Source organism: Megachile rotundata, chromosome 4 (assembly GCF_050947335.1).
Source record: "Megachile rotundata isolate GNS110a chromosome 4, iyMegRotu1, whole genome shotgun sequence".
In the NCBI taxonomy this organism is placed as follows: domain Eukaryota; kingdom Metazoa; phylum Arthropoda; class Insecta; order Hymenoptera; family Megachilidae; genus Megachile; species Megachile rotundata.
In genome coordinates this window covers 11,683,468-11,709,815 of record NC_134986.1, presented here as the reverse complement: position 1 = coordinate 11,709,815, position 26,348 = coordinate 11,683,468, and the positions used below count along the sequence as shown (strand labels likewise).

Here is a 26,348-nt window from a genome sequence, read left to right as displayed (position 1 = left end):
GACATTTTAAGATTTGAAGTTTTCGAGATATTTAAAAGTTTGAAACTTTAAAATTGTTAGTTTCTAGATTTTTTAATTCTGTAACAACTAATATGTGGAATTCAAGAATGTTAGGATTTGGCGATTTTTAAATCGAGTTTAATGATTTTGTGGATTTTGGGAATTAAAAAACTAGGAATGTGAAGTTTAACTAAATTTAATCAAGTTTGCAAACACGACTTAGAAACTAAAGACTCAAGAATGAAAATAGGGAAAAAGGTCGAAGGAAGCATGTTGAAGAGCGATCTCCCCTTGAAAGTTTAAAGTCAACTTTCGCTTTTCCAACGTCGATCCTGCCGTTCTCCATTCCCCTATCTCCACGAGTCAAGGTAATACTCGGTCGCAATAAACGCGGCTCACCGACAAAACTTTCCCTGGTTCAGGACGCGCATGATCTAACGGCCACGTGGGAAAATCCACCCCCTTGCTTCGTGCTGTTTTGTCGACGTGAAAATGCGATATTTCTGGGGGTATACAGTGCATCTTCTGTGTCCTTTCCTCCAATAACATCTCTTCTGTTCTCTGATTGTCGATGCTGGCAAATGGACATTTGATTATGCTCACGAAATAAAGCAAATAGGATCGACAGGGGATAAATCACTGTGGGGGGCGCTCTAATTGCGTTACAAGATATTTATGTTACTTTTAATGATACGCGAAGAGGGACGGATTTGATTTGAAGGGAAAAATCTTATTTTGTATCGAAACTTTCTCAAGTTTATATGTTGATAGACTTTAAATTTACAAGGCTTCAAATTTGACTGGTGCACTTTTGCGAACTTTGATATAATACTGAAATGATTGGAATTGCAAAATACACTTGTCGATATTTTTGCAGTTGATAGAATATAGTGGATAGTATGTAGAAATGTTAGATTGAAATGTCAGATCACTTTAGTAAAACAGTACATTTTTTATAGAAATTTGAAGACAAATTTGTAGGACGTATATCTACCCTTTCTGCAGCTCAAACCTTACTCATTTAAGTTGAATCAATACACAAAATGTTTAAACAAATTTTAATATAAATCTACCTTTATGCAAGTTCTCCTTCATTTTGAATTCTGTGCATATGAAGATATTCTACACATATGCTGATATGAAATATCTTACATATGTATGATACGAAAATATTCTACACATGTGCTCATATGAAATATCCTGCACATGTATGATATGAACATATGAATGATATACACATGAATGATACTAAAATATTCTACACATGTACTGATATGAAATATTCTACACATATGCTGTTATGAACTTACACATGTATGATACATTAAATATTCTACACATGTGCTGATATGAATCCACACATGTACGATATGAAAATATCCTACACATGAATCATACTAAAATATCCTACACATGTACTCATATGAAATATCTTACACATGTATGTTATGAAAATACCATCCAAATATGTGTTATGAAAATATCCACATGTGTAAATACAAACATCTGTAACTTATAACTCTCCCAAGTATTCAATCTTCAAAATTCGCGCTCATTGCTCAAATTACATTAAAATATACAAACCCACATATGGGTATATTTCGACCCATATTTTATCGATAAGATACAAGTTCTTAAAGCGGTGTCAGAAATTACTGTTTGCCAGATGGCATCCACCGATGTCCTCCTTTTTTTCGTTTTCGGAAAGCCGCAGGTAGTTCCAATGTGGAGGGTGCACGCGTGTGGGACAAAAGTTTCCCTGGGCTTTGAATTAATGGCAAATCCATAGTGGGAGCAGAGCGCGCGTAAACTCTGCTACCCTCACGCAACCCTCTGCTCGCGTTCTATGCTTCGGAGCTCCATCTCTTGACGTAAATTGGTAAACGACACTCGGGAGCCATCTTGAGATTGCTTTACCGGGTGAGCATTTGACGATGGTTGGTAGCGTCACTTGAAACAAATACAACTTTGTTAGGAAACATATATGGTTATGGGAAAAACTTGTAGTATACAAAATTGTGAGACACTTTGTTCAATCTTTCTTATTAACACTTTGAAGTTGGAGATTTTATTTTGGTAGAAGGTTAGAGGGGATAGTACAAAGGTTTAACCCTTGCACTTGAAAGATGACTCACTCACCATTCAGTTTAGTACAACAATTTTAGATAAATATTTTTTTACTGAATCTGTAGTGTTATAATCTTTATTGCAATTTAATACTGTACTATATATTAACTTATACTTATTTAATAATATAGATTCTTTTAATTGGATCTATAGTGTTATAATTTAATATACATATACACATAGTAAAGTAACAATAATGGCAATTAATAATAGAGAAATTGTAATATTAAACGAATTTAGCAAACTTGTTAATTAAACAGTTTTAAGTTTGATATCTGGCCACAGCAAAAATACCTTCAAGTGAATACATACATGTGTATTATATTCATATGTGAATACTAAGGGTGAGTATATCTATACATAGGTTTGTTATATCAGGTATGTGAAATAATCCAATTTTATAGAAGGGTAACTGGAATTGATTATTTTAGGGTAGTTTTATTTTTCATATTAAGATTCTGTGAAATGAGTACACATATATGCATAAGTAATATGATAGATGTGTGATATTTTAGGGTAGTTTTGGGACCTCGTGTAACATGATACAAGTACGTAATTTATTATATTTTATACAAGATGAAATTTCGTAATCTTGTAGTATACATACACATGATAGAAGTGAGACATTATTTTAGGGTAGTTTTAAATTTTACATTCAAATCTTGTGTAATATGAAGTACATAATATACAATATTTTGTACAAAACAAAATGTTGTGGTCTTTCAGTAAAATTACTTTGAATTTTCCTTATTAAAATTCTCATAATGTTCATTGTTTGAATTATTCAAATTTTCAAATCAAATATTTCACTTCACTTTTATCCACATAAAAATTGCTACATACAGAACCGCTCTTACAACCCTTAAAATTCTTCTGAATTTAATAACCGCTATACCCGAAGCATTTAAAAGATCACTTTCCATGTACCTCGCCGAACGATTTCAATTTCGTTGCGCTTTAAACCCTGTCACCCTAATTATTCCATTTACCATCATGACATATTTATTCGCATCACGTAGACGGGCAGCGCAAACGCACCGAGGGTTCGAGAGGGTATTCGAATTTCTGTCAAGACTCGTTCGACTCACAGATTCAATTTACTTGTCCGATCACGGCAATATTCTACTCGGAATTGCATAATATTCCGTACGTTCACGCTGGACTAAATGACGCGTGCACGCGTGCACAGCTTAAACCGATTCGAGGGTGATGCTTAGCCCTGCAACACAGGGGTTGCAAGCTTAATCTTCGGAACGAGCCGAGCGGGTAACCTATAACGGGATGTGTCGGGATTATAAGTTGTAAGCTTCGACCCGCGAAATCCCATTCGTTAATACGTGAGCTTGCGGTCAGCCCGTAAGTGGATTTGAATTTTTCCTGCGGCGCCAACGTTCTGAGCGTGAATTTTCGGGATTTACTGGCAATAATTCGTTGTTTTCACGGGGAATGTTATGAAATGTATCACAATAATATTTTTTACTGATTATACTCTCTGAAATTCTTGTGTTAAATTGTTTTTGCAAGATGGTTGCAAGGGGGTGAAACTAGGTACGTTAGATTGTAACATACTGTATATTCAGGTAATTATATAATTTTTTTGTGATTAAACATAATAAGATTGCAAGGAGGTATGGAATGTTTTAGCATTTGACTTTGTTCAATATCAAAAATAAAATATGAAGTAAGAAATATTTGGTTATGGAGGTATTAACATCTGTTAGACACATATGTGTACTCACACATATGTAATTACATGTACATATGTTGTACACATTAGTAACTATCATACACATATTATATTTGTCATGTATTCATTATATCTTTGTATTAGTCATAATTAATATCTGTCATGTACATATACGTATAATACTTGTCATATGTTCATTACACATATATGTGTATCTGTCATATTAATACCTATCTTATTCATATGTTATACTTGTGATGTATTCATCATATGTTTACATCTGTCTAATACCTATCATATACATATGTTATACTTGTCATATATTCGTTATACATACGTGTATTTATATCTTTCATACTATAACATATCATGTACCTATCATATGTATATACTATATTTCTCACATATGCATTATATGTACATTATATGTCATGTGCATACTTATATCACTCATACTATTATTTTTTCTATATTCATATCTATCTTCTACATATGTATATTACACTTGCAATATACTTATTACAAACTTGTATCATAATCATCCACGAAAACAAAAATAATTTTCATTGACAACAACCAAATATATTCGCAATATTTAAATACTAAAAAATAATTATATCTTTCTGCACCTTCGAAATTCTCGTGGTTTTCAACATTCACGTCTGACGACGTTGTATGGTCGTTTTTTTGTTCGTTTGATCGGAGAATGACAATCGGTGCAGCTTGATGGAACACACCATGATGACGGCACGTTGAGGGTCCATTATGCGATCCCCCGCAAAATCGACGTCAAAATAAATCCAACGCGGACCGCACCATGAACCCTTTATTTTCCAAGCTTAACAATGCATACACGCTTTATAAATATTTCTCGTGACGCTTTGTGTCAAATGGATGAACTTGTCGATGATAATGTACCCAAACACTGTTAATACACTTTAATTAGGGAGATATTTGTAAAATTATATTTACATTTTGATGTGTTTTTCATGTTTCAGTGACAAGTCATATTGATACTGTGACATGTAATAATAAATATATTGATGTAAAATTATAGTGATTGCTCGGTAAAATTATAGTGATGGTGGCTTGGTAAAATTATAGTGATGGTGGTTGAACGATGGACAAATCATAGTATTATAGATGACACTCATAATGTAATCATTAAAAAAAAATTGAAACCTGAAAAAGTGAACTTCATAATTATTAACAAATATAAATGTACATAAATTAAGTGATCAAATAATGAGTAAAATTGTGGTGGAAATATTATTTTAGTACCCAGCTGATTTTAAAGTTAAACAATAAGAATGAGTTTATACGGCATCGAAATTTCGCCAATATCTACAAAAACGTACTTGTACCACCCTTCTATTTTCATGGTCGAGAAAAGCAGGGGTTGATGTGCCCTGTGGTAACTGGTTCATGGTATGGGGATCCAAGACCCCGTTTCAGACTGTTGGCTGAACCTATGAGATTTTATCCAAATGCTATTCATGAGAAGCTCGCCTTCTCCTAGTCACTAGGAGAACACCGAGATCGAGCCTGTCAGATAACCAGAGATTTCTATTATCACGGAGAACAACTGATAAAATAGAGTCTTCAAATTGTTTCTAAGGACTCTTGCACTTCCTCGTTTCTTGACACTGGAACTAATGGTGCACGGTTTTGCAGTTGGAGATAAAGGGAAAACTTAAATAAGCGAATACTAACTTTTACTAGTTAAGTAACTTTTGCCATTCTTTACGTTGTAAGATTTATATTTGACAATTTATATTTTTGTTATGGTAGTTATAAAACTATTTCAATGCAGTCACACATAGATTTACAAATATAATAACACTCTACAATGCTGTATGGTACTTGTAAATAATGTATGGGGTGTATATACACTTATAAGGACCTATTATAGTTGACTGCAATGTGAACAAAGTATTAGAGAGCTTGACAAAAGCATGGAGATAAAATTTTATTACATGAAATGACAGTTCAAACAAGTTATTTGGACTGGTTGCACCATATCCCAGTAGTATATGTATAACACAGTAAAATAATAGAACGTCGACTTAGTAAACTGATGAAATAAAATAGTGAAATGTCAAAATAATAAAAAAATAGAAGTAGTAAAATAGCAGAATGGTAAAAAATAAAACAGTAAAATTCTAAAAATAAAACAATGAAACCATAAAATATTATGGGTGAAGTTATAGTTACAAATTGTGAACTAAACTTGACAAATAAATTTCAGAATAGTACAATAATAAAATAGCGAAATACTGAAATATTAAATCGTACTGACTTTTGCAATCATTAACCAAAGCACCACACCAGTGATAAAAGCTAACACCAAAGCTAAAATTGTGTTAGTTTGAATAAATCATAATATATTATAATAATAAAGAAAAACAGATTCGAGATTGCATATCGATCGAACGTGTCTTGCGGAATTCCTAATACCACATTGGCAAGAACGAGTGTTGCTCGATGCAATATGGTTCGATCATACACCAACCCCGTAGCCGAATGTAATTAGTTTTTAGCCCCAGAGCTATGATAGGGGGCTGACCTAGGCATCTAGGGTCCCCTGTACTTTTCTGTATACACACACTTGCTCGTAGCGCGATCCAACGCCTAAGGGTGGTTTCAGTTTGCCCGGGGCACCCTCGGCAAGTGCATCTATTGTCTCAGTGCAAGAACCTGAAAATACGCTTATCGGTCTCATTCACGAGCTAACCGATCTTTTCTAATTTATTTCGACACCTCAAACTAAATTCTATTGTACAATTTTTGTTTTATTTCGTTTGTTATATCAAAATTCATTTATTTTGTTAAAACAAGAATTATTTGTTGGGGAAAAGATTTGAAATAATTTCAGATCTGAAGTTAGTTAAAAATTGTTGAAGTGATCAGATATTATTTTGGATGTTTAATGTTTATATTATTCTAGTTGGTAATAGAAGTGATATATTACTTCAGTGATGTGTAGTGACATACGTTGTTATTGCAGTAAGCAGCTATTTACAGTGCATTTATGCGGTGAAGTTCATATGTGTAAATGTGTAAAAGGATATGTGTGAAGTTTAGATTGAATCTTTTTGCAGAGTTGTTGTTAGAGATTTTAGCATACAAGCATGTTTTACATATTAACCAATATCAAAATTAAAAACACAGTAGATTCAATCCTTCGTTGTACGATAATTTCAATTTTGAAAAATATTCTTAAAATCTCACTAAAATAAAATTGACAAATGTAACTTAGCAGATAGCACTAAAAACAATTATTTGCTATTAAAAGCTTACTGAAACACAACTGATTTAATATTACAGAACATTTTGAGAATGTCCAGAAAACTCAGGTACTCATGTATATTTAACCTAGAAAATCTGCTATTAATATTTTCACTAAATCTCACAATTTCTAATAAATCAATTAAACATGCAAATAATAACTAACATCAAAGACATCGAGATGAAAATAAAAGACCGATAGTAAATACCAGTTAGAACATGTCCTCGTGTACACCTAACCTAGAAAGTCTACCGATAAATCTACAGATAAATGTTACTCCTAATAAATCGAATTAAGCAAAGAATGACAAACATGTCAAAAAGAAGGACATTCCACGTGGACTGGGACTCCCCGAGCCACGAAACGGGCACCGTAAAAAGGAGACCCGCCTCTTTGAACGCGTCCCTCTCGATTTCGAATAATTGCTTCGAGAACGTGGAGTATTACGAAGTGAAGGACTGTATCGGCGGTTATGGGTTAAGGCTTTTGAAATCGTACGATGGCCGATTCGAGCGATCCCGGGATATCGTTCCTGAATTCCTCGCGAGCAAATACACAGCGAACGGAATGGAAGGTGGCGCCATTAAAGATAATGGAAACGGTTTAAAGCACCCTCGATCTCGCTCGACCCCTCGTAAAAAGGACGCGTACAGCAACAACGAAGATCCTGAAAAATTCAAGGATTTGTCTCATAGTACTGTTTGTAGAAATTTGATCGACGCTATTTCTCGTAATTCGGAGTTTATCGTTGTGGATGGTACGAAGGAAAATACACAAGACTATGAATTTGACGTTAGGGAAAATTGTGTACAGAGTAGTGAAATAGTAAATGATGAAGGGAGTGATTTTTCTTGTGCAACGATGAGGAATGAACGGAATTGTGAAGTTAGTGATGTTACAGAAAATTATGTACATAGAAATGAAGATGTGAGTAGTGAAATAGTAAATGATGTTGCAGAGTCAAGTGATTTGTCTGCACAAATGATGAAGCATAAACAGAAGTACGAATTTAAGAATATTACAGAAAATAATGTAATAGGTATTATTAAAAATAGTGGCAGTGAAATAATAGACGATGCTGAAGAATCTTTTGATTCCTCTTCTCGAATGATGAGGAAGAAACAGAACTATGAAGCTACTAATATGACAGACAATCAAGCAAGTAATATTATTAAAAATATTAGTAGTGAAACAGTAAACGATGTCGAAGAGATTGATTTGTCTTCTCAAATGATGAAGTATAAATACAAGTACGAATTTACTAATATTACAGAAAATCAAGTCACAAATATTATTAAAAATAGTGAAAGTGAAATAATAAACGATTCTGCAGAATCTATTGATTTGTCTTCTCGACTGATGAGAAATAAACAGAACTATAAATTTACGAATATTACAGAAAAAGTACCACATATTGCAACAAATTCTAATGCTGAAACAGTAAACGATGTCGAAGAGTCCATTGATTTATCTTCTCGAATGACAGAAACTGACCAGAACTATCAGTCTACTGCAACTACACAAGGCTTTACTTTCCCTAAAAATATAACCAAAGATCCCAGTACTGAAATAACAAACCCAATCCAAGAATCAACTGATCCACCTTCCGCCACAATAAAAAGTAAACAAAACGAATTTACTGCCCCAACAAGCAACCAAATAAAGACTAAATTAAAAGACACAAGTACCGTTATAACCAATGCTGAATCAATCGCTTCGTCTCGAGTTTCCACCTCGAACGAGAAAATATCAAAGAAGAGTTTAAAGAAGGAGTTCGGCTTGAAGTTATCTCGAGATCCTTTCGAATGGAGATCAAAAACATCGAGAATCACGAAGATCCCCGAGGGAGTGCGGAAATTGGATACAACAAGAAAGAGTATGATACCGAAAGCGAAAGTAAAGAAAGGTTCGAAAGGTCGTTTAGTGAATTCTAGTTCTGAGAGTTCGGGTATTGGTTCACCTCTGTCGCCATTATCGCCTCAGAAGGACGCGAATAACGTAAGAGAGAGAACAGAGGGATCGATTAAAACTAGTGGCAGCAAAAGTTCTGGTTTCGCTTCACCCGATTCGCCATTGTCGCCGGAAAGTCAGAGATACACGGCTTTTTATCTGATTGAGCAACAGCTGGAGAAGTTGAGGAACTGCACTTGTGAGAAACGACAGGCTCAGGTAAATTGATGTGGTATTAAAATATTTAACATGTGGTGTTTACAGGAAATTTTGATGTTATTCGGAAATTGATTATTTGTATTAATTAGAGAGTAGGTTTTGAGGATTTTGGGATGTGGAAGAGTGAGAAGTTGGGAAGGAGACTTTTCAAGGGTGGGAGGTGGAAATTTGGGAATTTGGAAATTTTAGAATTTAGGAATATTGGAATTTGCAAGCTTTGGAATTTGGAGGTTTTGGAATTTGGAAGCTTTGGAACTTGGAAGCTTTGGAACTTGGAAGCTTTGGAACTTGGAAATTTTTGAATTTGCAAGCTTTGGAATTTGGTAGCTTTGGAATTTGGAAATTTTGGAATTTGCAAGCTTTGGAATTTGGAAGCTTTGGAATTTGCAAGCTTTGGAATTTGGAAATTTTGGAATTTGCAAGCTTTGGAATTTGGAAGCTTTGAAATTTGGGAATTTTGGAATTTGGAAATTTTAGAATTTGGGAATTTTGGAATTTGCAAGCTTTGGAATTTGCAAGCTTTGGAATTTGGAAGCTTTGGAATTTGGAAGCTTTGGAATTTGCAAGCTTTGGAATTTGGAAGCTTTGGAACTGGGAAATTTTGGAATTTGCAAGCTTGGAATTTGGAAGCTTTGGAATTTGGAAATTTTAGAATTTGGGAATTTTGGAATTTGCAAGCTTTGGAACTTGGAAATTTTGGAATTTGCAAGCTTTGGAATTTGGAAGCTTTGGAACTTGGAAATTTTGGAATTTGCAAGCTTTGGAATTTGGAAATTTTGGAATTTGCAAGCTTTGGAATTTGAAAGCTTTGGAATTTGGGAATTTTGGAATTTGCAAGCTTTGGTAATTTAGGAATCTAGGAATCTAGAAACTTGAAAATTCAATAGAATCTCACAAAATTCCCCTCACAAAACTTCAACAATATAAACATTCGAAAATTCAATTAACTAAATTAACTGTTCCAAAAGTTTGCACATCCCAAACTTGCAAACGTTGCATTTCAAAATGAAAGTTCCAGTGAAGCATGCACTCGCATTGACGAAAGATTGGAAGGACTAGCTATAAGGAGAAGGCTATAAATCTTGTGAGTCACGTTCTGAGGGTAAAGCAAGCCCCATGGGTGAGCAACCACGTGGTGCAAAGGAATTACGTTCAACCCTCGTTTCTACACACAGTGTGGTGTGTGGTATGCGTAGAGACGCGCGTGCTTCTCATTCATGAGGGTGTTACAGTTACCTTTCGATAAATGCCCGCGTCTTCTCCTTTGGTGTTGGACTTTTGCTGAAATGGTTACTTATCTGGCAGTCATTTATGTAGTGGTCTTTAATAGACCATACTTTATACATACTTTTTTATATGTGTGTTCTTATGCAATTTCTTATGTAATTTATTTATGTAGTTCATTTGTTTGTTTAATGTGGTTATGACTTTTATGGTCATTGACTGTTCTGGCTGTTATGGTTATCAGATTGTTATAAGACTCTTGTATGAGTTACACATGTGTAAAATATTCTGTGGATTATTTTGTATATTTTGTTACGTACCATGATGCATACGTGGAAAATTACAATACATTAATCATCATATTGCTCACATTGCTATTAACACTTTAATAATATACTATATAACAATTTAAGTTAGTTATTTTACATATATTTTTTTTATATATTGGTTTTATTATACACATATTATACGTAAAATAACATACACGTTTATGTTGTAGTAACATATACTATATAACAAGTAGCTATTTATTTAACGGCTATTTATATGGCGGTCACTATATTCAGTTGTTGTTAATTACAAATCTTATGTACCATTCAAACACACTGTTAGTGGGCTGAACGATCATTTATGTTTTCGTATTCTGCTGTAAGATGGCGACACTTTGTACTACGCCATTGCAATTGATATACTTACGTAATTTTTGTTTAATATACTTAATAAAATTTCTTTACATGAAACTAGATATGCATAAAAGAAAATATAAGATCATCCTATAAAGCAATATAACTTGTGCAAAGTCAAATTAATTGAAGTAGACCATCAAAATTTCAGAATTGAAGATTTTGTCATTTTGAAAATTTGTAAATATTGAACCTTAAATATCTAAAAATTTCCAAACTTATTTTCAAATACAGAAAACTCAGTCTAAAATCTTTAAAGCTGAAAATACAAAATTCGTAAATAACACTTGTCTCCACTAATATCTCCGGCAATAAACATCGTTTAAAAGTGCTCTTAAATGTTCGTGTGCAGCTCGAAAGTTGACGGATAAAAAGTGGTATCTACTTTCCGCAGACAGGAAGCTCTCGTGACTCGTCAATCTTACTTGATTTTGCTTTACTGCACGAAGCTTTCGTTATTATCGAGCTTCTCGAGTACGAAGCAGGGGATGAGACAAGGAAGCAGATTCACCTGACCTAAGTGGTCGATATCATTCGAAAGGAGAAAAACAATCGAGAAACGAAACAGTGTAAATTATAGAACTGTGTTATTGGGTTGTTGAAATTGTTATTACGTTTTATTATTAGCTTTACTTATTATGTTTTATTATAATGTTTATTTATTATGTTCTATTATTACGTTTTATTATTACAGTTCTTCTTTTACGTTTTTCTCAATGGATGACAAAATTTATTGCATTTACGTATCACTTTGTTCTTCTTTTAAATGCATATTGAAATTTATATTTTAAGGTATCATTTTAGGAAACAAGTACTTTTGGGAGTCAAGTATAATGACACTGTTATTATTTTGTCAAGCTTTCAGATATTATACATAAATCAGAAAAAATGGAGAACACAAAAACTACTTTTGGCAATATATTTTATTACTTTCATAATAACAAGAATATTATTTCAACTTGAAAAAAAAAATCATGTATACAAAGTAAAATTGTATTCAATAATTATAACTATTTTAGTTTCCAAAATTCTGTACTAAAAAAAATATTTCTGTGACTCATGATCCAAATTTTAGACAAGTAATTATATACTATACTTGTACTATACCAGTATAATTAATAAATATATAAATTTATAATTATATAAATACTATATCAGTGGCGATTAAACAAAAATGTCGATCAACAATGATCCTCCACATAGCTTGGAATAAAAAATGAATATCCTCTTAATATAACAAAATTTTATGTTTTTAGTTATATATGTTAGACCACCAATTTAATATCTTCTTAAAAACCGATAAAGTCTTTTGGCCAACCATAAAAATCCCATATATGTGGTTTCCGTGTGTGGAAGGGTGGTGAACCACGCGGAATAAGTGGTCGATGAGCTCGGGACACTTAAAAAGGATATTCGAATTCCTTACGAACTCGGCAAGATTTTTTCAAGGGTTTTTTCTTTTTCCCCGACAAGAAGCAATCTCCGTTCAATCGCCTACGAAGACCTACGTTCCATTTTCGAGATATTAATTTCGTGAGAAACCATACGAGATTTCAGTTCTTTGTACAGGAGAAAGTGTGCACGAAGTATGCGAACTTAAATTGAGGTGGATGTAGTAGGTACAATTATATCGAGATTCTGATTTGTAGTTGGGAAATTTTCTTAGGATTTTGGGGTTTTTGGGATTTTTGGGGTTTTTGGGATTTTTGGGATTTTTGGGATTTCGGAATTTTGGGATTTTGGAATGTTAGGATTTTTAGAACTTTTGAATTTTAGGATATTTGGAATTTTGGGACTTTGATATTTTGGAATTTTGGGATTTCAAGAATTTCGAGATTTTTAAATTTTGGAATTTCGACATTTAGGAATTTTTCTCAATTTATGCAGAAAGAAGTTTGCATATTTCAAAACATGAAAATTTGGGAATTTAGAACCCCTCACAGTATAGAAACTTGGTACACCTTCACTTATATCGAATCACTACTGTACTTTAAAATTCCATCAAAAGTAATAAAATAATTCATAAAACAATGTATAACCAAACAATTGTAAATTGTAGATTAACAATGCATTTATTAAAAATTTCCACAAAATTTGCTTAAATCCTACATTTTCAAAAACTTCTCACAAACCATCACTTCAATCCTCAAAAAGGGTTGTCAAAAAACACCTTTCTTAACAAACTCGATGTACCGATCAATCAATTGATCAACGAAGCTGTCGATCGTAGTAAATCGAAATACTAACGTGTACGAGGGTTTTTCGTGCACAGTGGGGTTCAGTTTCATGCGGAAAAAATGATTCGCAATAATCCCGAAGCCAGTGACACGGCAATAACGGTTTCCGTAAGCCACCCTTTGCGTAATACGAAGTTCCAAGGGGTTGTCATCGTTTTCTTCGTGATTTCGATGTTTCTTCGTCTGTACGGGGGTTGTTTGCTCTCCGGGCGTAATTGAGAGTCACTGATGCAAAGGGCTAAGCCGCTGGCTCGTCGGTCTCTGCATTATTATATTGAATTCGTGGAAACGGAAAAGTAAGTCGTCAGGAAGGCCGTCGAATGGGAAACGAGAAATCGGGAAGCAGACGAGCATAAGCTCGGTGTGGCTTTATTAATTATTTTGACGACCCTCCAGTCACCCTTTCGTCGCTCGTGTGTGGATTCGCGCTTGAAAGCCTGCATCGATTCTATTTGTTCGTTAATGAAAAAAAGAGATCCACCCTCTGTGAGTTTCGTTCTAATGAAATCTTTAAATATTTTGTACTTTTGCCATTTGTGTCACTTGTTATTTATTGTTGGAATAATTCATTTTTATGTACTGTTTTACTTTACCGAATTATTCTTCAAATAATTATTTTTTCTCTGTTTATGTTAGACTATTCTCCATATAGTGAACTATTTTTATTTTGCTGGATTATTATATACAACTACAATCAAAATGGTAAATTTTACCTAACCGTTTTGCTGCATTTGTTATGAAAATAATGAAAATTGCATTAAAAATATTCATGAAAATTTATAAAATTAATATGCAAAGAAAATTCTGATTTGATTTAAGAAAATTTAATTGAATCGATCTTAAAAAATATATTTTTGAAAGTGACCAAGAAAATTATTTTTGGAAACAAATTGTAAGAGGAATATTCTTACAGTTCTGCTGCATTAAATTGTTCCGAAAATAATGAACATTGCATTAAAAATATTCATGAAAATTTATAAAACTAATGTACAAAGAAAATTCATTTAAGAATATTGATTTAATTAAATCGATTTTAAAAAATATATTTTCAAAAGTGACCAAGAAAATTATTTTTGGAAATAAATTGTAAGAAGATTTTATCTTGAAAAATAAATGTTTGTAGGGAAGGAAAGTGTTAGTATTTCCTTGTCCATACTAGAGGAAGGGAAAATCATAGTCGGCACGTGTCAGGTTGAAATTATCCCCTAAAAAATCGTCACGTAGAAACGAGTAGATCGGAACACAGTCGTATCTGCTGAGTGGGATCAAATTAAAAGCCCATAGGAATAGCACGAGCAACTGACCTGTCAAGCTTATGATTTGACTGACATGTGCGTGTCCCCCCAATGATGGATTCGTATTTCCTTTCTAATGTTTTGCTAACTTCAGCGTAAGCTACGTGATTTTTGTTCGTTATCCGTTTCGTCACCATTTTATTGTTTTTCTGATTAGGTGAGTTTGTCACTGTGTAATTTATATTTGATATTTTTGGGGGATTTTAATATACGCTGGTAGATATTTGGGAAATTTAAATATTTACATATTAATCATTTCTAAATTATGCAAGCTTTGGAATTTGGAAATTTTTGAATTTGCAAGCTTTGGAATTTGGAAGCTTTGGAATTTGGGAATTTTGGAATTTTGGAATTTGGGAATTTTGGAATTTGCAAGTTTTGGAACTTGGAAATTTTAGAATTTGGGAATTTTGGAATTTGCAAGCTTTGGAATTTGGGAATTTTGGAATTTGCAAGCTTTGGAACTTGGAAATTTTAGAATTTGGGAATTTTGGAATTTGGAAATTTTGGAATTTGGAAATTTTGGAATTTGCAAGCTTTGGAATTTGGAAATTTTAGAATTTGGGAATTTTGGAATTTGCAAGCTTTGGAATTTGGAAGCTTTGGAATTTGGAAGCTTTGGAATTTGGTAGCTTTGGAATTTGGAAATTTTGGAATTTGCAAGCTTTGGAATTTGGAATTTTTCGAATTTGGGAATTTTGGAATTTGCAAGCTTTGGAACTTGGAAATTTTAGAATTTGGAAATTTTGGAATTTGGAAATTTTGGAATTTGCAAGCTTTGGAATTTGGAAATTTTGGAATTTGCAAGCTTTGGAATTTGCAAGCTTTGGAATTTGGAAGCTTTGGAATTTGGAAGCTTTGGAATTTGGTAGCTTTGGAATTTGGAAATTTTGGAATTTGCAAGCTTTGGAATTTGGAAGCTTTGGAATTTGCAAGCTTTGGAATTTGGAAATTTTGGAATTTGCAAGCTTTGGAATTTGGAAGCTTTGAAATTTGGGAATTTTGGAATTTGGAAATTTTAGAATTTGGGAATTTTGGAATTTGCAAGCTTTGGAATTTGCAAGCTTTGGAATTTGGAAGCTTTGGAATTTGGAAGCTTTGGAATTTGGTAGCTTTGGAATTTGGAAATTTTAGAATTTGGGAATTTTGGAATTTGCAAGCTTTGGAATTTGGAAATTTTGGAATTTGCAAGCTTTGGAAAGTCCCTCGAGAAGACAATGTTAATTTGCTTTTACGATTCTAAAGGAATTATACTTCGGAAATTCGTTCCACAGGGACAAAATGTTAATGGCGAATATTATCTGGGTGTTATGAAACATTTGTGGAAGAGGATCGTTCGTGTGAGGTCCAAATATCCAGCGCCGTTCCATTATTTTCCATCATACTGTGAACCCTACGTTAAAGTTCACAGCGTAGGTGTTATTTGAGGTGTTCTCATTTTTGTCGGCGAACGAAAAGCCGCGATAAGGACGGCAACAAAAGTGAGAAGCGTCGGTATCGAAAGGAGCTCTCCAGCGATCTCCGATCATCCGGACCATTTTCAAGAGGGGTTCGAACAGGAAAAATCACGAGCCAGTATGTGTACACGGGGGGTGAATATTATAAAAGCACTCGAGAAACGAGTGAAAGCTGCCCGGTTCTTGTTCACGATTGTAGAATCGTTGCCGACGATGGTGGTTGTAGCGCAAAAGGTACACGAAAAACGTTCCACCCTCGAGAAAAAAAGAACACCCCCCTTGCTTCCTGATAGGACAACGTGACGAGTGCCGACACACTGCGAGCGCGACCATAACCCCCATAATCATCTACATATTTATAGCGAATGTTCAGCACACCAGAAGATTTTGGATGCATGCTAAACAACCGGAGACTGACGGACTCTAACGAGATTTTCGAAGTTGGGGGTAAAATTGAACGGCGTGTAATGAGCCACGGATATGGTTAGGTTGTTTGGATATGAAGGTTGTTTGGAGGAATGTTTTAATGTGAGTTTGGTGAGACTGTAGAGGTTGGGAGAAATTATCTTTGAATTGCCAAACATCCAAGTTCACAAAAAGCTTCTTTTGCTAAGGGTGAAAATCCTGTAATCTTCAAATTCTTATATTCCCAAGTTCCTTAAACCCTGAATTTCCAAATTTCTAAATTCCTAAAGATCTATATCATCAAATCTACAAATCCCGAAATCTTCAATCCTTCAAATTTCCAAATTCTCAAATTTCTAAATTCCTGAAACTTACATTTCTGGAGCACTAAATCCTTCAAACTCAATATTCTCAAAGTTCTAAGTTCCCAAATTCCAAAGTTCTCAAATTTCTCAAATTTCCAAATTTCCAAATTTCCAAATTCTTAAATCATCATTTTGCAAATATAAAAATGTACAAACCATCCCTTTGAAAATACCAAAATCTGTAAACCATCCCTTAGAAAATATAAAAATGTACAAACTTTCCCTTTGAAAATACCAAAATCTGCAAATCACCCCTCAGAAAATATAAAAATCTGCAAACCATCCCTTAGAAAATATAAAAATGTACAAACTTTCCCTTTGAAAATACCAAAATCTGCAAACCACCCCCCAGAAAATATAAAAATGTATAAACCATCCCTTCGAAAATACAAAAATGTGCAAACCATCCTTACCCAAAAATCTACAAACCCTCAAAAACACAAAAATTAAAAAACAGTCAATTCCAAAATACAAAAATCTAAAAGTCACCTATAAGGAAGCATAAAAACGTCGAAAGTGTCAGTTCGAAAATTTGAAGCACCTCTCGACGCTTTTTCCGCAACAGGAGAACGCTCGAAATTTGCAGGCGTTGCCGCGAGTGAAATAATTGTGGCTTCTCTGTTTGTTTCTCTTTTCATCTTTCGCATGGAGACACGCGAACGTTGTTGTTGTACGCGTTCGACGAGTTGGCGTGCGCCCGCGCACAATTGCAGCTCAACTACGTCGTCCTGCGGCGCATCGGATGCTTCGAAACACCGTCAGTCCTGCCGAGGATCCTTCTAAGGGTGCTCGTCTCCATTCATCCGGAGGATCATGCTATCGGTTCGCGATTTCTCTTATTCCCATATCTCTTCTGCTACCAGTGCAGTGTTAATTCACCTACATTCTACGGTCATTTGAATCTTATCATTCAGGTTGAATAGCTTTTAATACGTTGTATAATTTTGCCATTAGTTTCATATTAGGATTGACAGGTGCGTTTAATAGGTTATTGAGAGAAGAGTCATGTGAGGTTAGTGAGAGAAGAGTATTAGGGTCATGTGAGGTTAAGGTCATGTTGAAATTGTTAGTTGTCTGATATTAAATTTGAAAGGTGTTTCGAGGTTGTTAATTCAGTTATACGATCAGATATGATTTTGGTGACTTCGTTGTATCTACACATGTGTGACATGTGAGTGGTGTGGAAGTGATAGTGATCGAAGGCTCGTCTTCCGAGATCCTCTTCAATCTTCTACTGAGAAGGATAAAATAACCTATTTTGAAACAGCATTTTATCATTTTCATCCATAAGACTAAATCTCTTAACCTGAAACTCAACATTCACATGATCCATGAGGAATAACATCGTGTCGATAGAAAGAAGATGCAGCTACAATGTCTGCATCAGGACTCAAATCGTCGCCGATATTCCCCCGAGGCAACGGTACAAAACCCAAGAGCAAGATCTGCAAGCTAACTTCCACAAAATCGTTGATACCCGGAAGTCCGATGAAAAAGTCGCAGGATTCGAACTCGGATTCCCCGTCGTCGAGTCCAGCCAAGTCTCACTCGTCCGTTTCATCCACATCTTCTCGCCGCTTGTCTCAGACCGCGGAAGCGTGTAAGAAATCAGCGAAGAAGGAGGATCAGAGACAACAGATGTTGCAGACGCATTGTTCGAAAGGTTCCCCGAAACGTTCGCCGAGAAGATACGTGTCAGTGTTCGAAGAAGAGTTTCTGCAGAGCGAGATGGGTCTCGGATTAAGGGTCTCCTCTAGTAGCGGCGGAAACGAAGCGGAAATGTCGTTTCTGGAGTTCGAGTCGTTGTACACGATGGAGAAGGAGTTGATGCAATCGCGGATAGACGCTGGACAAGTGGAGGATAAGTGCGTGTTCGGTGGATGGTTCGGGAGAAGAGGACTTTACACGGAATTGCCGGATCCTGTGTACCAACAGGCGATCGCCGCGGCTGCCAACTCGTCACAAGTACCTACCGAGGGATTTAGCTTTGCACCTGGATGGTCGTTGAACGTGGAGCATTTTTATCAGTGGCAACATCGGGGGAAGACTACGCAGCAGGTAGAGTTTTTGGAAATTAGGGAATTTTAACTTGTGCTATTAAGAGAGATAGCAAAGGATACATGTTAGAAGTCATGGATGGGTCACCATTACTCGTAATTCACTCTTACAATCTTCCTGAAGAAGTGGTACAATGTGGTTCTCGATTTGATAATTATTGATCACCTTATATCTCTATTTGCGAATTTCTACATTTTTGAATTTTATTTTTTAATTTTGCTACGTTTGTGATTTTCTAACTTCATTTCGCTACGTTTGTGAATTTCTAACTTCTTTCTGCTACATTTCTAAATTTCCAAGTTTCCAAACTTCTAAAATTTATAAATTTGCAAGAGATCAAATTAAAAAATTCTTTAGCTAGAAATTTGCAGGTGTTCCAATAAAAATATTAGAATTTAAAAATGTTGAAGTTTGTAGATTTTGTTATAATACGTAACACTGAAAGTAGATCAATAGGTCATGCAATTTGTAGTTCTACGTCGTTTGTCAGTACACTGTCAAAATACACGTTCGAGGGTGAAATGGTGCGCGCTATTTCATTCACAAAACTCAGCGAAAACGTCGGTAAAGTTGAAACACGGAATTGATGTGGTTACGAGGATTCTCGAATTGAAAATGAGCTGTCACGAACACGCATCGTCGTTTGTCTCCTCGTTGAAAACGCGTTTCGAATTAATTGAAAAACAGAAGCAATTTCATCGAAGCTTCCTGTTCAATTCCCTATTCGAGTACATTTCACCCTTTTCTATAAAACTTCCTTCTCAAATTTTCAAATTTCCCAAATGCTTGAAATTTTCAAATTTCCCAATTGTCTCAAATTTTCAAATTTTCTAAATGTTCAAAATTTTAAAATTTCCCAAATGTTCAAAATTTTCAAATTTCCCAAATATCTGAAATTTTCAAATTTTCCAAATGTCTAAAATTTTCAAATTTCCCAATTGTCTCAAATTTTCTAAATGTTCAAAATTTTCAAATTTCCCATTTGTCTCAAATTTTCTAATTTTCTAAATGTCTAAAAATTTCACATTTCCCAAATGTTTGAAAATTTCAAATTTTCTAAATGTCTAAAAATATCAAATTTCCCAATTGTTTCAAATTTTCTCTGAATTATTCTGAAGGTTGAAAACACCAACATAACGTAATCCTTACAACATAAAAAAATTTGCGTACGTGTGTGCATGTCTATGAAACGCGATGATTAATCTGAATAATCAATGTAGAGTATTACAGAGAAAGAGTTTGAATCTCGTTTGATCCGCGCTTAAATATCGGTAATCGAAGTGCAATCTCCGCGGTAAATCACGGGAATCGAGTGGAGCGATGGTTTTTATCAGTTCCAGGGTGGAAAACGACGAGAACAAAGTAACTGTGGTCGTACAAATCGCCCGCGGTAACCGGTGAAATGAAGTAAAACTCGATAGCGTCGTACCGCAAATTTGCAGCTCGGTTTCCGAAATTAGCTCGATGAGGGACGCGAAAATCGGCTCTTGCCTCGAATCCGCCTCGAGGGATGAAACGCGGTAGAGACAGCGAATGAAAACCGAGAGAAACAGAGACGGACACGTACAATCAACAAGCAAAAATCAACAGAAAGACGAACGTGGAAACAGAACGAGAGAATAACGAGACAACGGCCGGCTGTGATATTAGCCACTTGCACGCTCGGGATATTTCGCCGGATTCATTGCTTCGTCAGCTATTTTGCTTAAATTGCTCTTCTTCATTTTTTTTCAAATTTTTTCCTAAATTATTTATTTAATTTTTATGAAGTTGTTTGTTTATTTTATTTCTTTGAAGTAATATATTTTGTAACTCTTTATGAAGTTGCATGTTTTATAAATTTTTATGAAGTTGCATATTTACTTAATTTTTATGAAAATGTATATTCTTTTAATTTTTATGAAGTTGTGTTTTTTATAAAATCTTATGAAGTTGTATATTTACTTAATTTTTATGAAAATGTACATTCTTTTAATTTTTATGAAGTTGTGTTTTTTATAAAATCTTATGAAGTTGCATATTTATTTAATTTTTTATGAAATTGTATATTCATTTAATTTTTAAGAAATTGTGTATTTTATAAATTCTTATGAAGTTGCATGTTTACTTAATTTTTTATGAAATTGCATATTCATTTAATTTTTATGAAGTTGTGTATTTTATAAATTCTTATGAAGTTGCATGTTTACTTAATTTTTATGAAATTTTATATTCTTTTAATTTTTATGAAGTTGCATATTTTATAAATTTTTATGAAGTTATATATTTTATAAATTCTTATGAAGTTATATATTTTATAAATTCTTATGAAGTTACATATTTTATGAATTCTTACGAAGTTACATTTTTATAAATTTTTACGAAGTTACATATTTTATAAATATGTATAAAGTTGTATATCTATTAACTTTATTATATCTTGTTTTTTAACAAGAGTAAGGGTAGGTTATAGAATATACGTCTCAATCTCGTTTTCCCCGAAATCACCCTCTAATCCCGGTTCGCACATATCCCGGTTAATTAGTTTAAAGCAAAGAGCAGAGTTGTGACGCTTAATAAACAAAGTCAATCTCTCCTTTGATCGTGCGAACGATCCGGCTGTGAAACAGTTCGGTAATGAAAGCGGCTTCATTCTGGAACCAAAGAGACGAACAAAGAGCAATTCCTGTGCAATATATATAAGGAAGAGAAGTGCAGTCCTTCCTGGAAGATGCTGGTAGCCAGTGGCATCCCTTAAAGTAAACATCCTGGGAGAACCGAGAGGAGCCGCGGGAGAAACGAAGCCTTCTTGGGTTTGATCAAAGTACCTTCACACCCTCGGGCAGCATATTTGATAACCTGGAAGATCTACCCTTCGAGAGAAACCTTTCGAACGCATTTACCCCAAAAAGAACGAGTTTTGGAAAATATTGCGAGGTTTCTTGGATGAAAATGGGGGGTGGGTTCTTGGATAAAATGCGGAAGTGCTTTCTGAAGAAGGAAAATGGAGGAGACTATAGTCATTTCGATTTTTATGGAATTTGAACTGAATTTTTTTGAAGGTATTTTGAATAAAAATGGAGGTAGGGTAAAATGGAGGTTAGATAAGTGGAGGATTTTTCTGATGAAGGAAAGTGGAAGAAGAGTCACGATAGTCATTTCATTTCAATTTTTAAATTGGAGGGATGAAGTTTGAATTTGAGGGTTTACAAGTTCACTGATTTTTTAGATTGTTAAGTTTCCATATTTTCATATTTTAAATGTAGGTATTTGAAAATATAGTTCTTAAATTTTTTAACCCTCAAATAATGTCATTCATGTACTAACTAAAATTCACCCCCATATCTCAATAAACACAACAGAAAAATAAAACAGTTCTCTGAAATTTCTTCAAACATAATTCATCTAAAGTATTTCCTCACAAAATCAATATCTAACAAATTAATTCAGTGCTTAACATATTAACTACCCTCTTATTAACCCTGTATATAGTAATACTATTAATCTTCAAAATAAAATTGCATGGGCCTAAAAACTAAAATTGCATGAACCTAAATAATAAAATAATAAATATCTCCTTAATCTCCTACATAATACTATTAATCTTCCTCATAAATTTGCATGAACCTAACTAATAAAATTTCCCAATATAAACCTAAACATTCCCCCAATCTCATATTGCCAAAAATTAATCATTTCCCCTAAAACAAATAAATCACGTATTTCCAAGTGATTTCTCCATATCGTGATATTAAATTAAGAGAAGTGTAAAGAACCGTGAGTCACCGTGAGAGACTACGATTGAATTAAAGATCTATTTTGTCGGTAAGATAGTCGAACAGGCGGAGATAGATACGTGGTTTGCCTTGGGGTAGGTTCGTCCCCATCGAATTCTGCGAACTAACATGTAGCTATGTGCTTACACGACCTAAATCATTTATCGTCCAATTGGCAATTTGCAGCCCCGAGAAAATTGCTCCGTCGTTAGGGTATCCACCCCTCTACCTTCCTTTTACTTTTCTTTCCCTTCCGTGGAATTTTACGTTCCATTTTAACGGGTTCGGATATTTTTACTCGGAACGATGCCAAGTTGATATTAAATTTAAAAATCGTCGAATATAGGATTTTTTAATTTTTAGATTGAGATGTCAAGGATTTATGAGTGCATCATTTTTACACTTCACATGTACAAACCACTGCAATATCAAATTTCCAAATTGTAAAATTCATGAATTTCTACGTTTCCAAATTTGATAATTTTTAAATCTTCTAAATTTGCAATTTCTGCGTTTTCTAATTTCGAAATTTCGAAATTGGTAAAAGCCTAAATTTCTAAACTTCCAAATTTTTATATTTTTGAACTCCTACATTTCCAGTGTTCCAAAATTTTCAAATTTTCACATTTCCAAATTCCTAAATTTCCAAATTCGCAAATTCCAAATATCTAAATTTCTAAGCTCCTAAATTCCCAAATCCCTAAGTTCCCAAATCCCTAAATTCCCAAACTCCTAAATTCCCAAATTCCCAAATTCCCAAATTCCTAAATTCCCAAACTCCTAAATTCCCAAATCCCCAAATTCCCAAATCCCTAAATTCCCAAATCCCTAAATTCCCAAATCCCTAAATTCCCAAATCCCTAAATTCCCAAATCCCTAAATTCCCAAATCCCTAAATTCCCAAATCCCTAAATTCCCAAATCCCTAAATTCCCAAATCCCTAAATTCCCAAATCCCTAAATTCCCAAATCCGTAAATTCCCAAATCCCTAAGTTCCCAAATCCCTAAATTCCCAAATCCCTAAATTCCCAAACTCCTAAATTTCCAAATCCCTAAATTCCCAAATCCCTAAGTTCCCAAATCCCTAAATTCCCAAATCCCTAAATTCCCAAACTTCTAAATTCCCAAATCCCTAAATTCCCAAACTCCTAAATTCCCAAGTCCTTAAAATCCCAAAATCCCTAAATTCCCAAGTCCCTAAATTCTCAAATCCCTAAATTCCTAAATTCCCAAATCCTTAAATTCCCAAACTCCTAAATTCCCAAATCCTTAAATTCCCAAACTCCTAAATTCCCAAATCCCTAAATTCCCAAACTCCTAAATTCCTAAATCCCTAAATCCCAAATTTCGAAATTATTTCCCAAACATATCTAACCCCTCTTTTCAACCACCATTCTCACACTCTACGAAATTATCCCATTTAATTTCCCATCAAATAATTCGAAAAAAAAGTGAGTGGTGTTAAAATACATCTGACTTTTCGAATATTTGTTCTCCCTCCGCGACAGTAAGAAACATTGTGAAGATGATTATGCTGTATACGCGTTGTCACCGCCGATTACTTTAGCGCCCCTTTTTTCTTTCTAGCAATGCTTTCACTTTGTACTTTCGCGGTTGTCCTTTGAGGCTATTGTATGTTACTGGAAAAGCGAAGGCACGTAGTTTAAGAGAGTCGTGTGATGAGAATACGACGCTCGTTTCGTGTCACGGTACTCTTTTCGTTTACGTTTACGTAGAAAAGGGGAGCTTCTTCTCTTCCTGATTAGGGTTAGAAGAACGTCATCGCGTTGAATAGTGCTACTCTGCGCTTAGAACACCTTCTTTTCTTTCATAGAAAACTTGGAATTTTCCTTTCAGTTTTACTTTTAGTTACTTTACTAGTTTACTGAATTATTTTTCTTGTCTTATTGAAATTCGTGAATCGTTAAGATTATTTATGGAAGCGTTAGAAATTTTACTTGAAAATCTTTTGGCAAACGAAATATACACGTTGGATTTACATTTGCAACATAATACTACAATTAAGGTAAGATGCCTTTGAAATTTAAAAAAATTCTTTTATGTAAAATTGATGAAGTGTATGAAATAACAGGAATTGGTAATTTAGGGTAGTTATGTGTCATTATTATTTTAAGGCAAAATAATGCAAGCTGACATTATTTATTTGTACAACAATTCTTTTTCGCATTTTAATTTTAATGAAATTTTTTGTTAAATTATTTTTATGAATTTTGTCTTTCGTTTCATTTATATTTGCTCCTCAACTTCATCAGTATTGTTTTTCATTTTTTTAACTGTGTATTTAATTTCATTAACGATATTTTTAATTTTATTGATTTTGTATTTAATTTTATTAACCTTGCTTTTAATTTTATTTTTGCCTTTTTAAACCTTGTTTTTAATTTTCTTTCTTTCTTCATTACCTTTTAAATTGACAAATTTATCTAACTTTATTTAGATATGAAACATTGACCCAAATTTATTTTGTTCTTGATTAAAATGGTTCATTGTATCACATATATTATGTACTCTTAAAACCAGTTCAAATAGTAGTCTAACATTTAATCATCCAAAACGAGTCAAAGAGAACAAATCAAAGCACGAGTCAGTTCATTCTCTTACTTCAAAATATTTATTATACGACATTACATGTACTCCCAAAGACAGTCCAGTTTATCTGATTCCACATGACATCAGTTAACCAATCGTTAACGAATCATAAAACCGTAACCAGTTGGAATAACAATAACCCGTAGAAGTCACTAAAACGATGGATTTGTTTATTCGACCATGCAAAATGGAAGAACCTTTCCCTTTCCGCGCAAGTATCCCGAGGGCAAAAACGAGCGAGGAAAAAGCTACTCCTGAATCAGACACGATCATATCAGACCACGTCCCCGGAGCGTGGCGACCCTCAACAAACGTCGAAGCTCGTTAAAGCTTTTTGAAGTAAGTTAGCGAGCGTGTCTGTTCCGTCTTCCATACGACTCACGGATACGTGAGTCGAAAGAATTATTGCAATTTCGAAGTGACGCCTGTCGAATCCGTAATGCGAACGGTCGGTTTGTTTCCGCGAACGGCACGCGTCTGTCCTACAGATTCGTATAAAATAGTAGATCCTCTCTTCTGTTGCGGGATTTTCAGCTGCTTCGACGGAATTTATGGCAACTTTTCGGACGTGTGAAATCGGACGACTCGAATGGCACGTTTGCTTGCAAAAGGACAGGTTTTTTTTGGGAAACGAACTTGTGTGTTTGAGATGGACTAATCGTTTATCACTGTTATTATCAATTCGTTTAAAAATTTTTAATATAATTGGAAAATTTATTTTAATGTACTTATATTTTTAGATTGTAGGTTTAGACAGATCGTAGGTTTTTACAGATTCTTCAATTTTGTAATTTTACTCTTTATCAAGTTTCTAAATTTTTAAATCGAGAAGTTGAAGATTGGTCAGATTTATAAGTTTAAATTTTGTTGAATACTTTTCAAAGTTTGGTACTTCTGTATTTTTTAATATTTTTGGACTTTAGGTTACAGGTTTTCTGAGTTTCCACAATTCTAATTTTCCAATTTTCGTAATTTTTAAATTAGTAT

At 34.0% G+C, this 26,348-nt stretch overlaps 1 protein-coding gene across 6 annotated transcripts in view; it reads left to right on the top strand.

The window, feature by feature from the left end:
* Positions 1–26,348, top strand: part of sick (sickie) — a 295,306-nt gene that overhangs the window by 35,780 nt on the left and 233,178 nt on the right. For 3 of the 6 annotated variants that reach the window (XM_076531053.1, XM_076531054.1, XM_076531052.1), the window contains exon 1: positions 18,298–18,996. The exons of 2 other annotated variants lie outside the window; for them this stretch is intronic. In XM_076531053.1, the coding sequence (XP_076387168.1) occupies positions 18,313–18,996 (684 nt within the window). In that variant the 5' untranslated portion in view covers positions 18,298–18,312. Of the gene's footprint in view, positions 1–18,297; positions 18,997–24,672; positions 24,778–26,348 lie in introns of those variants that run through there. One more of the 6 variants, XM_076531056.1, reaches the window with a different exon arrangement.